Source organism: Diabrotica virgifera, chromosome 1 (genome assembly GCF_917563875.1).
Source record: "Diabrotica virgifera virgifera chromosome 1, PGI_DIABVI_V3a".
Lineage (NCBI taxonomy): Eukaryota > Metazoa > Arthropoda > Insecta > Coleoptera > Chrysomelidae > Diabrotica > Diabrotica virgifera.
The window spans coordinates 25636346-25651620 of NC_065443.1; the positions used below are offsets into that span (position 1 = coordinate 25636346).

The 15275-nt window shown below is 33.4% G+C and overlaps 1 protein-coding gene across 3 annotated transcripts in view; it reads left to right on the plus strand.

Annotated features, from left to right (window-relative positions):
- Window positions 1-15275, plus strand: part of LOC114324160 (SET and MYND domain-containing protein DDB_G0284059-like) — a 72051-nt gene that overhangs the window by 11390 nt on the left and 45386 nt on the right. For 2 of the 3 annotated variants that reach the window (XR_007699162.1, XM_050655402.1), the window contains exon 3: window positions 8110-8427. The exons of the other annotated variant lie outside the window; for it this stretch is intronic. Coding sequence is in view for 1 of the 2 variants with exons in the window: in XM_050655402.1 (XP_050511359.1) it covers window positions 8110-8427 (318 nt within the window). In the remaining variant the exon portion in view is untranslated. The remainder of the gene's footprint in view (window positions 1-8109; window positions 8428-15275) is intronic. 3 annotated transcript variants of the gene reach the window in all.

Genomic DNA, 15275 nt, shown 5'->3' on the forward strand with positions numbered 1-15275 from the left:
TCCAATATTGGTGTGGTAGTTATAAACACAACAAGTGTCGAATCAAGTTCTGAACACACGGATAGTGATATATTTCAACTTGTCAAAAATATGTCCCATGTATAGTATTTTTACTACAAAAGCGATATTACGTAGGTCAAAATTTTTGACGTAAGAGAACTGTCAAAACACTAGATTGTGAATTTTCATTATTGCCATGTTTATTATAAACATGGATATAATGAAGAGTCACATTCTAATGTTTTGACAGTTCTCTTACGTCAAAAATTTTGACCTACGTAATATCGCTTTTGTAGTAAAAATACTATACAGTAGTAAAAGTGATCTCTTCATTAGTCATGAATTAAGACAATTCGACTGGAAGACGAATTGTTCGTTTTCATGTATTTTATGTGTATATTCAAAGTGTAGTCTTATTTCTTTAGTTCTCAAATTAGTAAGCACGTTAAATTTCATTTGTATTATGTATTTTTAATTATCTTTGGTGTCAATTTCATAAAGAAATGTGAACAATTAACAACATTATTACTGTTTAACAAATATTGAACCATAATTTAAAAATAAAAGTTTACTCATTAATTTCTATTGCGCCGCCTATGTTTTACAAACGGTGCCGACAATCGGTGTCGAATATTGTTTTTATACTGGTCCAACTGACATCGTAAGAACAGTACGCATTTCAATTATTGAATTGCCATTTTCTTTCTATAGTGCAGTCACTGAAGGTAAAAATCAACTATGACCTTCGATTTCGGTAAATCTCCATTCATTTTCACGAATTGACAATAACAACTTGCGGTTTTAGCCTGGGGTATATGTCACCCCTTCTCGGGGGTGAAAATTACTTTATTAAAAATAACCCCACAAATCGAGAGAGGGGCAAATTGTAAGCAAAATTTGTTATATAATGTCATTAATAAATCAATACTTTTTGAGTTATTAAAGATCAAATATTTTAATTTTTGTGAAAGAAAATGCATGCTTTAAAGCGATTTTTCATAAATAACTCAAAAACTGTAAGTTTTTACAAAGAAGTTTTCATCACTACAATTGAAGCTAATAAAAAATATAATAAATTGCTTACTTGAAAAACCCTTTAATTTTAATTTAAAGTAAGTTATTGGTAATTAAATCTATATTTTTTTCTGCGACTGTTCAAATCTAAGGATTCAAGCTTAAATAACGGGAAAGAGATGCATTTTATAACACTTAGGTACTAAATACTTGTCAAAGTACTTAGAAATACCTATCAAAAATGAGCTCCAGAAAAAGTTGATAGTATCAAAATCCGCTCACCAATTTTCGTTAAAATGAATGGAGATTTACCGAAATTGAAGGTCATAGTTGATTCAGTGACTGCACTATAGAAAGAAACTGGCAATTCAATAATTGAGATGCGTATATTTTGCGAGCTCATAAATTATTAAACGATATCTAGTCGCCAAATAATTAATTTAAATTATTTTAAGTACTACTCTCTCTTAAGCAGGGAATATGGGATGGTTTTCTTGCGAAGGGGTTGTACCTCAATAATCGAAAGGCGCGTGATTTAAGAGTTTTTTGTAAAAACTTACAGTTTTTCAGTGATTTACGAAAAACCGCTTCAAAACATGCATTTTTTCACGAATAATTAAAATTTTTGATCTTTAATAACTTAAAAAGTATTGACTTATTGTAATAACTTTATATAATAAATTTTGCTTATAATTTGTTCTTTTATAGATTTGTGCAGTTATTTTTTATAAAATAATTTTCACCTCCGAGAAGGGGCGGTATCCACCCTCAGGGTAAAGGTGCAAGGTGGTACCATGTCACCTTTGTTTCTTGACGTATCCTCTAACCACTGACCAATTTTTGTGAAAATCGATGAAGGTTCACCGAAATTGAAGGTAATCGTTGATTTTTACCTTCAGTGACTGCACTATACAAAATAAATTGCAATTTACTGATCTAAATGCGCGTAATTTGGAAGCTTATAAATTATTAAATGATATGTAGTCGCCAAATAATTAATTTAATGCATTTAAGTACAACTTTTTCTTAAGCCGGGAAGATAGGGTGGTTTTCTTGCGAAGGGGTTCTAGCTCAATAATCGAAATACACGTGATTTAATAGTTTATTCTTAGAGTATATAAGCTATAGGAATTATATCCGCAATACGATATATTTTAAGTTTTCTCAGCATTTTTCTCTTAAGTTAAATCAATTAAATTGTTGTTTGGGGGTGAAGGGGATGAGCTCAAAAATCGAAACTATATAATTTCAAGAGCTCATAAATAGCTCGTAATTCTGCCGCAAAAACTGATTCAATATTCCTATTTTTAAGTAGTGGGGGGGTGGCTGACTCAGCCCCCCACTAAAGTATTAAATTCCTGCTCAGTGGAACGAGCTCAAAATTTTTAGTTTGCGGAATATGAAAGCTCATAAATAGCTCATAAATCAGGGCTATTTGGTTTTTAATTTTTGAAAGTGGGGGGGGGGGCAGCTCAACACGGGTATCATTTTGAGAAACTGGTCCAAAATCTTCCTTTTGAGGCATATGGGTAGGTATATCTTAAATACAAAGTTTCATTTACCAACCACTGCTCAGATTAATCCTATGCGCCGTAAAAGCCATTTCTGGTTTTCCCTGTCCAATTGAATTTGATGCCCTAGCTGGGTATTGATACGACGCAGTCTGCTCAATATACTTTCCATCAACAGGAATATTATGATTTAGCACCAGACTAGTCGTAATTTGGTACTAGCTCATGTTGATTTTTAGTTCGGAAGTAGTCTAGAAGAAAGCCTGATATAATTTTTTCAACATTACATCCTCCGTACCATCGGATATAACGACGACGTCATCTGCGAATCTCAAATCTGCCTTCTTATGTTCTAAAAGTGTTATAAATAGCTTTGAGGGACAGTGTCTTCGTTTCGTAGTCCTCGCTACATACAGATTTTATTTGTTTTTTGTTCAGATAATCTTACACTAACTGTGGTATTTCGGTAGGTACATTGGAATATATTAGTGTAGCTATGGTCTATTCGATATTCTGTCAATGATTTTACCATTTTCTTCTGGCTTATAGTTCTTTGCCACTATAGTAAATGGTAAAATGGTCAATAACAAACTAATTATGGTAGTTTTTTTAGCTCTGCTATGTTTCCTGTCTTGTGCAATAAAGCAATGACTGCATTGTTCCATCGAGAAGAGGTTTTTCGTTCGAAGATGCATTCGTTAAAAAGTTTCTTCATAGCATGGATGGTTTGGTTTCCACCAAGTTTGATCGCTTGAAGATATAATAACTAGATTGTACAAGATAATACTGTTACAATTAATGTAACATGCTTAATTTGTCTTTAACATTTAATTTCAAAGTTTTTAAAATATTTCTCATATTTCCAAATTATATTTACCCGTTGGAGTCATAGTAGGCACTGCCAATTTTCGTCGCAAATGGTTCTGTTGATAGGTAAATTAAATTGTTTCAAACAATTTGATTTGGAGGTTTAGGGCCAATTTCTCATATCGAGTTCAACTGCAGTTTAACCTGAACTTCTAGTAAACGTCAGTTTAAAGTCAAAATCGTCTTTCTCAATTCACGTTCAACCAATGGCAGTTTAAACTTGAACGATGCTTGAACGGTGGAATTCGGCCGTTCAAAGATTTCAGAACTCACTTCAGATGATTCCATGGACTACGCATGCGTTGTATTAACACGAAACGCTGTCGTAATATAAATATATCCTATTTTATTACATTAAGCCTAACGATAAACGATAACATTATTTTTGTTTTTATAATATTTATTTATAATTATTAAAATGACTATTTGACTATAAATACTTAAATTTAACTTTATTCAAAAACAGCATAAAAATGGTAGTTCAAAATGGCGACAGTTTTTTACCTTTTGCCATCTATTGGCATTTCTCGAAAGCTGTAGAACGAGCGCTGATATGAACGCGCAATGAGAAATGCATTTCAGACAAAACCACAGATCACGGGTGAAAACCCGGTTCACTGGTGAACTACCGTTTTGTTTGAAATGCATTTCTCATTGCGCGTTCATGTCAGTGCACGTTGTACTGCTTTCGAGAAATGCCAATAGATGGCAAAAGGTAAAAAACTGTCGCCATTTTGAACTACCGTTTTTATGCTGTTTTTGAATAAAATTAAATTTAAGTATTTATAGTCAAATAGTAATTTTAATAATTATAAATAAATGTTATAAAAACAAAAATAATGTTATCGTTTATCATTAGGCTTAATATAATAAAATAGGATATATTTATATTATGACAGCGTTTCGTGTTAATACGACGCATGCGTAATCCATGAAATCATCTGAACTTGGTTCAGAAATCTTTGAACGGCCGAATTCCACCGTTCAAGCATCGTTCAAGTTTAAACTGCCATCGGTTGAACGTGAATTGAGAAAGACGATTTTGACTTTAAACTGACGTTCACTAAGGGCCAATTTCTCATATCGAGTTCAACTCCAGTTTAACCTGAACTTCTAGTAAACGTCAGTTTAAAGTCAAAATCGTCTTTCTCAATTCACGTTCAACCGATTGCAGTTTAAACTTGAACGATGCTTGAACGGTGGAATTCGGCCGTTCAAAGATTTCAGAACTCAGTTCAGATGATTCCATGGACTACGCATGCGTTGTATTAACACGAAACGCTGTCATATAATAAATATATCCTATTTTATTATATTAAGCCCAACGATAAATGATAACATTATTTTTGTTTTTATAATATTTATTTATAATTATTAAAATGACTATTTGACTATAAATACTTAAATTTAACTTTATTCAAAAACAGCATAAAAATTGTAGTTCAAAATGGCGAAAGTTTTTTACCTTTTGCCATCTATTGGCATTTCTCGAAAGCTGTAGAACGAGCGCTGACATGAACCCACAATGAGAAATGCATTTCAAACAAAACCACAGATCACGGGTGAACCTGGTTCAACTGAACCATAGATTAACGCAGGTATGAGAAATCGACCCTAAAAGTTCAGGTTAAACTGGAGTTGAACTCGATATGAGAAATCGGCCCTTAGTTCTCCAGTCTGCTTCAGTCTGTGTGAGCTGCTCGAAGGCATTGTAAGTACCTATTTCTAGCTTCGTTCTTTTTCATTGAGGTACTTTTTATCCTTTCGTTTTCTTTTAGAGTAATCGCCAATTAGGTTAGGGGTGAACCCTGTATTCGTTAAGGCCGTTAAGTAGCCCAATCCAGTTTCTAGATATATTTTGAGGATTGCCGGCATTATATCTATAATATTCTGGATGGATTGACGAGTACGTCCTTATAGTTTCTTTGGTACTCCCGTGTCGGGATCTTTTCGTCGAGTTTGGTTGAGGAGAGTTGGTAGGAGTTCGGCTTTGGATTTTATGATTTTTTGCCGTTTTTTTATTGGTTGCGCGAGTCCACCTTTCATGTTTGGAGTATGGCAATACCAAGTTAAGTACATTCTTAAGTTTGGTAATTTTAAGGACTGTTTGGATTTAATTTAATTACAAGTCATTTTCAACATATTTATAGCTGTTCTGGGCCAGAGATGCATTAAGCATATTGGTACATTTTTTGTTAAGTTAATTTTTTTATCGAGGTACCAGGTAAGTTTTTGTCGATTTTTTCGAACAACCTTTTAATTATCTTAATTAATATAATTAAATATATTTGTTAATATATCTGTTAATATATTTGTTAATACATTTGTTAATATATTTGTTATATATTTTTTAATATATTTGTTAATATGTTAATACATCAAAAGATTTTTACGTTTTGAATTAAATTATTTGCCATTAGTTTTGTAAATTTCACATTACGTTATCTAATTGGGAGCATCCATAAACTACGTCGTTGAAAAGGGGGAGGGGTGGACTTTGCTTATTACGATGGTATACGACAGGGGGAGGGGGCCCTGAGTGCACATCCGACGTCGTTTGAAGTTCACAAATATAAAAAATATATCCTATTTTAGAATTAAAAAAATCGGTATATTATTTCTTATCGCATACTTTTCATTTTGTTTTTATCACTCACAGTCTTAATAATATTGCTAGCAGTTTGATACAGAATAACAAACAATAAAACATTGTTCTATGTCTTTAAACAAACGCTTCTTTTCAGAACAACGTCTGGAAGCAATAAATATTAAACTGTTCACTTATTTACTGAATACTCTGTGTGAAACAATTCTACAAGAATTATTAGAAATCTATTCTATATTATCTATTCTATAATAGTTAGTACATTGTATCTATTTATACTTAATAAAAGAAATGGCATTGAAATCAAAACAAAATAAATAAGATTTATATGATGCAGTTAAGAAAGTATAGGAACTCCGATAAAACTGTTGTCTTTTGTCCCAATAAAGCTAATTATTAGTTGTACAGTGAATTGAGAGAAAAAAGTACGCGGATATTAATGAGCTACATAGTAATACTGATTTGGATACATTCGTAAATAAACTTGCAGAGCTAACTTTAAAAAATCCCAGATATAACATTGAATTTTAAAAAAATCTCTAAAAAGGGGGGTCATGAGTTGCAATTGCGACGTCGGTATGAGGGGGGGTCAACTATAAACGACGCTTTACGACGGAAGGGGGGAGGGTATTAAAAACTCAAAAATTTTTACGACGTAATTTATGGATGTCCCCATTATCTTTCATAAATTTCGTTTTCCCTTCAGGCATTTATATACTTATAGTTAAAAGGAATTTTATTTTTCAATAAATATATTGTTCGTTTTCTATGAAGGTATGTTGTTTTATTTCATGTTTTATTTGGTACACCCCAGGACGTATTTTTGTTCAATAATGTCCATACACCGTAAATATTCTTTTTTTGTTTAGGTTTTGCTATTTAGTTTTTTTAGTACCTTGTTGGTATTCCCAGGGTACAATCATTGTAATAAGTGAATACCTGCACCCTTATAAAATATTTATTGGTGAATGGACTCATCTTTTGAACCTCCTAAGGAAGAAGAAATTTCCCTAGGAGAATACTCTCTTTTGAGATTTAAGAGTTCTCAATAAAATTTTAGGTTTCTTAGTCGGAGCTTTTAATAATTGCATTTTTTTTTGAGTAAATAAATGTTTTATTCCGTAACAATACGCTCCATCATGACATACACTAGAGAAACAGGGCCTAAAATAAGTAGAACACAACGAATAATGGAAACAACATAGATGAAAGTAATAAGAATGATACTGGCAAAACTTTATATGATTGAGAAAGAAGTGAGCAGATTCGAAGACAGTGCAACATAGATCTACTTAACACATGTTTGTAAAAAAGAAGAATAATGGCGCAAAACAGAATGATAGGAATCTCGAAATAAATCCCCAATAGGCCGAAGAAGCATTGGACGACTTAAAAAAACGCTGGAATAACTGTTTAGAAGATTCCGAAGGTTGAACAGGAAAGAACAAGAAATGTCAGAGGTATTGAAGAATAATCTGAGGAGAGATCGAAGCAGGATTTTCGACAAGCTACTTGGTCTGAAGTCCACTAAATTTGAACCTAACTATTGAACAATGATACTGTATTAAATAGTGTGTTGTTACTGCCTTCTGGTTCTAATTAATTAAAAAGAGTAAACACGTCTTACTATACACTATATTTTATTCACTGGTATCCAATATCTAAACAATAACATTAATGATTCATAGCGCCTCGCCTTACTACATACTCACTTCTAATAATTATTTGTATATCTATATCCATACTGATTGCTCAGCGTGTTTTTATACCTATCTGAACCATAACAAATATAGTTCAAGTTCACTCGTAATAAACATGTGATACAAACTATAAGCTATTGTTTTTATGTATGTTCAATACCCTAAAGGTTAATAACATCATATTTAAATTATGATTTATACAGAGGGTTCATAATATACCACAATACTTAAAATGTTTATCAATTTGATTATGGATTTTAAGATGATGTTGATTTTTTTGTATCTTATTGTTAATTACATCTTTGTTTACAACATTTTGCTTTTCGAAATAAATGTTGAATACTTGAATTTTCAATATTCTTGCTTATATTATGTTGTTTTTTGTTGATAGATAAAAATACTACTGTTTTAGGCCAATGTAACAGTTTCGACTCAGGTCTATCCTTATCTCTTGCCCTATGGGGAAGATCTAAAGTATTAATGATAATGAAAGAATATTCATTAGCTTTAAATGATATTCAGCAAGCTGTAAAGGAACATCTTCCAAACGTTTTTAAAGCCGAGGCTTACTGGAAGATGGCTGTGTGTTATAAAGCATTAAACGAGGGGCAAAAAGCTAAGGTGGCTTTTGAATTAGCTGAAAAGTTAATGGACAGCGAAAAGAAAAAAGAACAGCTGCAACAAGATAAAGAAACTGAATTTAGCAGCAGTAATAAGGGAAGAAAAAAAGGTATGAGTCATTTTTTCTTAGAATTTCATAAACTACAGCATATTCTAACAACTATTAAATATTTATGTTCTCAAATAAACTAAAGCCCCTTCAAAATACTTATTTAAAGGATATTTCATACCAAGGATATTTGTCTTTCTAGTCTGTCTTTGTCTCTCTAGCTTCAGCACTCCGAGTATTCTGTAAAAAAATAATCTTTATTTAAATTTGAAGGCATATAAAGGAAAAGATTCCTCTCATTGGCTGTATACCATAATAAAAAACTTACTAAGGAAGTAAAACTTCACTTGTAGGTAGATGGTATATAAATTTATTAAAATTTTTATCTAAAAAGATCCAAATTGGATTGAAGTGGGTACATCTATAGTACAAAAAACACAAACGTTTTCGGACCAATCAGTCCATCATCAGGTTGAAACCTAAAATAAGCAAACCACTGTATAAAAAGGCCAAGTTGAAATTTTGACTGTTAGAAAGTTAGGAAAAATTAAAACATATGGTTACTTACTTTAGATCCAAAGTAGTTGAAACTAGCTACATAGTTAGGTTAACATCGACTTTTAACCTTAACATCGTTAGGTTAATATCGACCTTTTAACATCGACTTATTGTCGATATTGTTGTAGCCGAAATGGCCTAATTATTGTAATACTAAGGTCTTTTGACCTAACTATGTAGCTAGTTCCAACTACTTTGGATCTAAAGTAAGTAACCATATGTTTTAATTTTTCCTAACTTTCTAACAGTCAAAATTTCAACTTGGCCTTTTTATACAGTGGTTTGCTTATTTTAGGTTTCAACCTGATGATGGACTGATTGGTTCGAAAACGTTTGTGTTTGTTGTCCTATAGATGTACCCACTTCAATCCAATTTGGATCTTTTTAGATAAAAATTTTAATAAATTTATATACCATCTACCTACAAGTGAAGTTTTACTTCCTTAGTAAGTTTTGGAGGCACTTTCCTTAAAACAAATTGCCAATAAACAAATAACTCTGAACACTTTCTTTTAAATTATAGATAAGAGTAAATGAGTAAAACAGGATCCCTAAACAGATTTTGGCGTGGACACCACAAGGGAGAAGGAAAAGAGGAAGGCCGAGAAGAAGCTGGAGGGAGGGAATTGAAAAAGAACTAGAGGAAAGAGCAGTGCTGGTTTAACCTAACTTCGGGCCCTGGGCGCTGGAGGTTTAGGGGCCCCATTCATTGCTATTCGTTGTCAGTTTTTTAACAAGAAAACACATGCATTAACTATAAAGGTTTATTGTAAAATCCATAAAATAATTTTTTTTAACAAGCAAGAAGGATAGCCAATGTAAAAAATAATCCCGGGCCGGCGTAGCTCAGGCGGTAGTATGCTGGACTCGCGTGCTGGTAGGCCGGGGTTCAAATCCCAGCGTCAGCAAGAACAACTAGACATTTTTAAAATGTCTATACGCTCTGAGCTTCGCTGGTGTCGCTCCTAGCGGTTACTAATTCAACTTTTACCGGTAATTTTTAAATTTATTATTTAATTGTTATCGCTTAATATTTACAACGCAAAAAAGTAATTAAATTGTAATTGATTTTTTTAAGATTTTTCTAATCATTTTGACGTTTTATTGATAAAATATCAATTTCTTACTTCGGATACTTTGACAATAATCGTGTAGATGGCGCTAAGATTATAATAGATTATTTATAATTAGATATTACGGAACATTAAAAAGACTTAAATTCAGTATTTAAAACGTAAGTATATTTAAGGTAAAAATATATACCACAGCTTTGGCCAACTAATATTGTTTATAATTAATGTTTTTAATTTTAATTTTAAATTAATCACTTTGACATTTATGTCAAATTTCCGGTAAACGTTTACAAACTTGTCACTACTGGCGTTCGCGAATTTGTAAATATCCCCTCTACGTACGAGCTCACAGCGTATAGGCCCCAAGTCGACTCAGCCTGAATAAAATGAGTACCTTGGGTAAAACTAGGGGTATTAATAGAAGGTTGAAGCGTAACACTGGCCCTGTTACCCTCCTTGTATACCGTAGGCCCTAGATATAGCAGACTACCCTGCTATAATCCCAAAGGCGCGTCAGCGGTATAAAACGGGAGACTATTATTATAAAAAATATTCCAAAAAATACATTTGAAAACATAAATCGAAAACAGAAAGTTTCACAAAACAACACATGACAAACAAAAACATATTCTAAAAAATACATAAAGACAAAAATTAGATCATTTTTTTTTCTTGACTTGGCATTCGCAAACTGCCATATAATATTATCACAATTCAGTTTCTCCAGTTCTTCATTCTCTATATACAATAGTGATAATGCGTCTAAGGTTTTCTAGACTTAAATTTGACCTTAAAAATGTTTTCATTCTTTTTAAAGCCGAAAAAGACCGCTTGTAAAGGATTGTCAACATCCAAAAATAAGAGCAAGACCTTTTAATTTTTAAATGTTCTAGAAAAACAAACACCACGTTTGTTTTCAATTAAGTAGGTGACACAGATTTCTCAACAAGAGTACACTAATCAGCAATAACGCTTTTTCAGCTAGTCAATATTATTGTAATTCACGGCCACGCTGTATCAGCATTCAAAACAACAGCACCTTACACTTTATTTATACATCCAGCAAAAGAAGCGCGATTCATTCTAATTCGATCTGTTATCAATTATCATTCGTAAAGCAAGTACATCATCAGATGGTTATACCGTAAGCACACCAACTCGTTACTAATATATTTAGTAGTGTTCAATAAATAAGTATTAACAAGTAGTGTTTTATCAAACCAACCCTCACCTCCAGTTAATCAACACCCCGTATTTAACGAGTTCTATTATACGCTCGCCTGACGCTGACGCATTAGAAATATTAGTATCGTCAAATAAATTTGCAGTTAAAATATTGGGAAAAGTTACCTTTACATCCTGGATGACATCAAATTTTTCATAAAATGTATGTTTATTTAAATTTTGGCATAACGTTACAAAATGGGTAATTTCATTATGCAAGTTCTCTTTGGTTTCATCAACATCTTGTTTATATTCCTCGCATAAAGTATTAATTGACGTCTTAACTTCTTCTTTATCTAGCGTAAAAGAACATCTTCTAAAAGCTGATGTTACATTCTTGTAGCTTGTAACATTCAATTCTCTTTAAAAGATCTTGAGTAATATTGTCGCATATAACATTAAATACTTTAATTCTGAATATCTCTTGCCCCTTTAAAATGATTTGACTTTCACCTGCTTCTTTGAAAAATCTTTTCATTTTCTTTATTCTTTGAAGGTCAATTGTATAGTAGATGTTTGAGATATCCTCGCCTTCGCAAAAGAAAGTTTTCGCTTCTTGTTCAATTTCGCTAAACTTATTTCTTACGTCTCCAACAAAGCTCAAAAGAGATGTCATTAATTCTACTCCAATTGACACGTTTAAGTCCACAGTTTCTAACGTTTTGCTTGGTGTCAATAGAGCTGTCTCAAAGGTATCCATTTTATTGTACAGTGCCTTGGCTTCACTTCTATCTGCTGATTTTTCATCTCTATTATTGTTTAACTGGAATATGTTTGATTGATCCGTAGTTTTTAAATAATGCATTTACAGCGTCAAATCGGGCGGATCATCTAGTTTCAATTAATCTTTTTACACAACATTTGCCGCTTTCTCTCAGTAAATTCCAACTTTGAGGAGAAGCCGAAAAAAAAACGTGTAGATACTTTGAACAGTTCTGAAATAACTAGTTACTTCCAAGCTGGATTCACATGCAAAATTCGAGACATCTTTCTGACAACTTTCTAGAGTTTTTGGAAAAGTGCCCCGCCACAAACATTGACACGGGGCCCCTGTGAGGCTAGGCTACGCCAATGTGTATAGGCGTGAAGAGATGTAACAATAGAACATAGGCGTTTGTACTGCATTGGCGTATCTGCGTATGAGATTATTTTCGGAAAATATGTAGATTATTTAGCGACTTTACTATTTTATAATTAAAAGGAACGGGCCCTTTGGGCCCCTCTGGGGCCCGGGCCCCTGGGCGGCCGCTCCATGCGCCCAGTGGATAAACCAGCACTGGGAAAGAGAAATCCCTCCAGGTCTATGGATAAACATAGAAGAATGGCGGTTAGGAGTCGGAAGGCGTCGCAGAACGCTGTAAACCGATAGTAGTAGTATGTGTATACGGTGTTCCATTAAAGAACATAACTTTGGTTTTCCACTGTATAGAGAAGACCATTTCCCACTAATTATAAAATATGTACTTATAGCTACATATTTTAACAACATAAATGTCATTGTACAATAGAGGCATGAGGAACTGAAATTATTAATACAATTTCAGAGTTGTGTGGAAAGTTACTCAACCATTTTACCGTGATTTATATTCCTCAAACAAGGACCCAGACACCCAGATAACACTGCAAAAGAAAATCTTAAGAGAAAGATAATGTTTGAGGAATATAAATCACGGTAAAATGGTTGAGTAACTTTCCACACAACTCTGAAATTGTATTAATAATTTCAGTTCCTCATGCCTCTATTGTACAATGACATTTATGTTGTTAAAATATGTAGCTTTAAGTACATATTTTATAATTAGTGGGAAATGGTCTTCTCTATACAGTGGAAAACCAAAGTTATGTTCTTTCAGAAGTACTCCCTAATATAGAATCCTTCGAAATAAAACAAACTATGGCACAACTAAAGAACAATAAGGCTCCGGGCCCAGATGAAATGTTTGCCGAAATGTTGAAGGAGGGGAGTGACATTATTCTCGAAGAATTGAAAAATCTTTTCAACGAATGCTTTCACAGAGCAGAAGTCGCAGATTGTTGGAAAGAAAGTTTGACAATAATTCTCTTCAAAAAAGGAGGCAGGGGTGATCTTAAGAACTATTGGCCAATATCCCTGCTGTCCCAAATATACAAACTGTTTATGAGAGTAATACCTAATAGGTTAACGTCCAAGCTTGATAGCTATCAACCGGTAGAGCAGGCAGGATTCCGAAAGGGTCACAGTACAGAGGATCATCTTCTCACAGTCAGAACGCTAATAGAGAAAGCCAATGAATATCACTTGAACTTATACATTTGCTTCATTGATTATGAAAAGGCGTTCGACTCCATAGAACTTTGGGCAATAGAGAGAGCTATGAACAACTGCAGGATGGATTTCCGATACAGAATGCTCATACATAATATTTACAAGAAAGCTACAATGAAAATGCGAATTAAATGAGAATACCAAAACTATACCAATCAACAGAGAAGTTCGCCAGGAAGACGTTATTTCACCAAAGCTATTCACACTGGGACTGGAAGACGTATTCAATCAAAGACATTTACTGGGCAGATAAAGGAATAAATATGAATTGAAGAAAACTGAGTCATTTGAGATATGCTGACGACATTGTAATATTCGCTACAAGTTTCGAAGAATTACAGACCAAGATGACGCAACTATCTTGGTATTGATTCGTCACATCAATCAATTCGTACAGCTTCGGAAAAAGTAGGTCTTAAGATGAACTTGGAAAAACAAAATAACGACGAATACACCAAAAATTAGTAAAATAACGTTGAACGACATAAATTTAGAAACAGTAAGCGAATACTGGGACAGATAATGAAAGCCAACAAAGAAAATTAAACTGCCGCAATTACCAGAAAAATAAGGTTAGTATGGGCAGGATTTGGAAAACTGAGTTGGATCTTAAAAAACGCTAAAATAGAACAATATTTGAAAACCAGAGTTTACGATCAGTAATATCCTTCCTGTACTCACGTATGGTTCACAGACGTGGACACTCACCAAGTCCAATATGGATAAAATAGTAAAGGCACAAAGAGCAATGGAAAGATCAATGCTCGGGGTGAGACTTATAGACAAAAAAGCAAACAAACAGATTATGGATTAGAAGCAAAACCAAAGTAAAAGACGTAGGAGAACATGCTCCAAATTAAAATGGAGCTTTGCAAAACACAATGTCCGACTGAAGGATAAAATATGGAACCACGAAATACAACAATGGAGAGCATGGTTAGGAAGGAGAAGCAGAGGAAACTCACAAATGAGATGGGCTGATGACATTAAGAAGATTGGAGGAAACAACTGGAAGCAAGTGGCGCAAAATAGAAAACACTGGATTAAATTGGGGGAGAACTATGTTTAAAGTTGGATTACTTAAGGCTGAAGAAGAGGAGAAGTGTGCGGAGTGTATGTTTTTAGATTGCTGGTTTAAGCTAGATTAGAGAGGGAATATGACAATACAGACAATACTAAAAGTTTACAACACATTTTACCCAACTCACTGTTTGGTCCCTGTTCATTCGCATCTCGATCAAACAGATATGCCGGTTTTACAGTTAATTGTTAATTGTTTTTAGTGGTTTACCTACAGTGATGAGCGCGTTAATAACCGGCAAAATAGCCCAAAAGATGGAAAACATAATACGTTGCGAAACAAAAGGAGATGAAACTAGTCGAGGGGGAAATTATCGTTATAAACATAGTTTCCCACCTTTAGACGTATCAGAGGAGTATGACAACTGTCACTGTGACAGTAGAATTTTATAAAATACTCCTGTCACAGACGTCTAAAGGTAGGAAACTATGTAATGTAATGTTAATGAATACGTTTGTAACGATAATTTCCACCCCACTAGTTTCATCTCTTTTTGTTTCGCAATGTATTATGTTTTCCATCTTTTGAGCTATTTTGTTGGTTATTAGCGTGCTCATCACTCTATATCAGATTAGAGTCTTATACTATTGGATAGAGAGGAATAGCTATTTGTATAACAAGGGAGGAAAGTGCTACTTTTCCTCCCGAGAATGAAGTTTACTTCCCG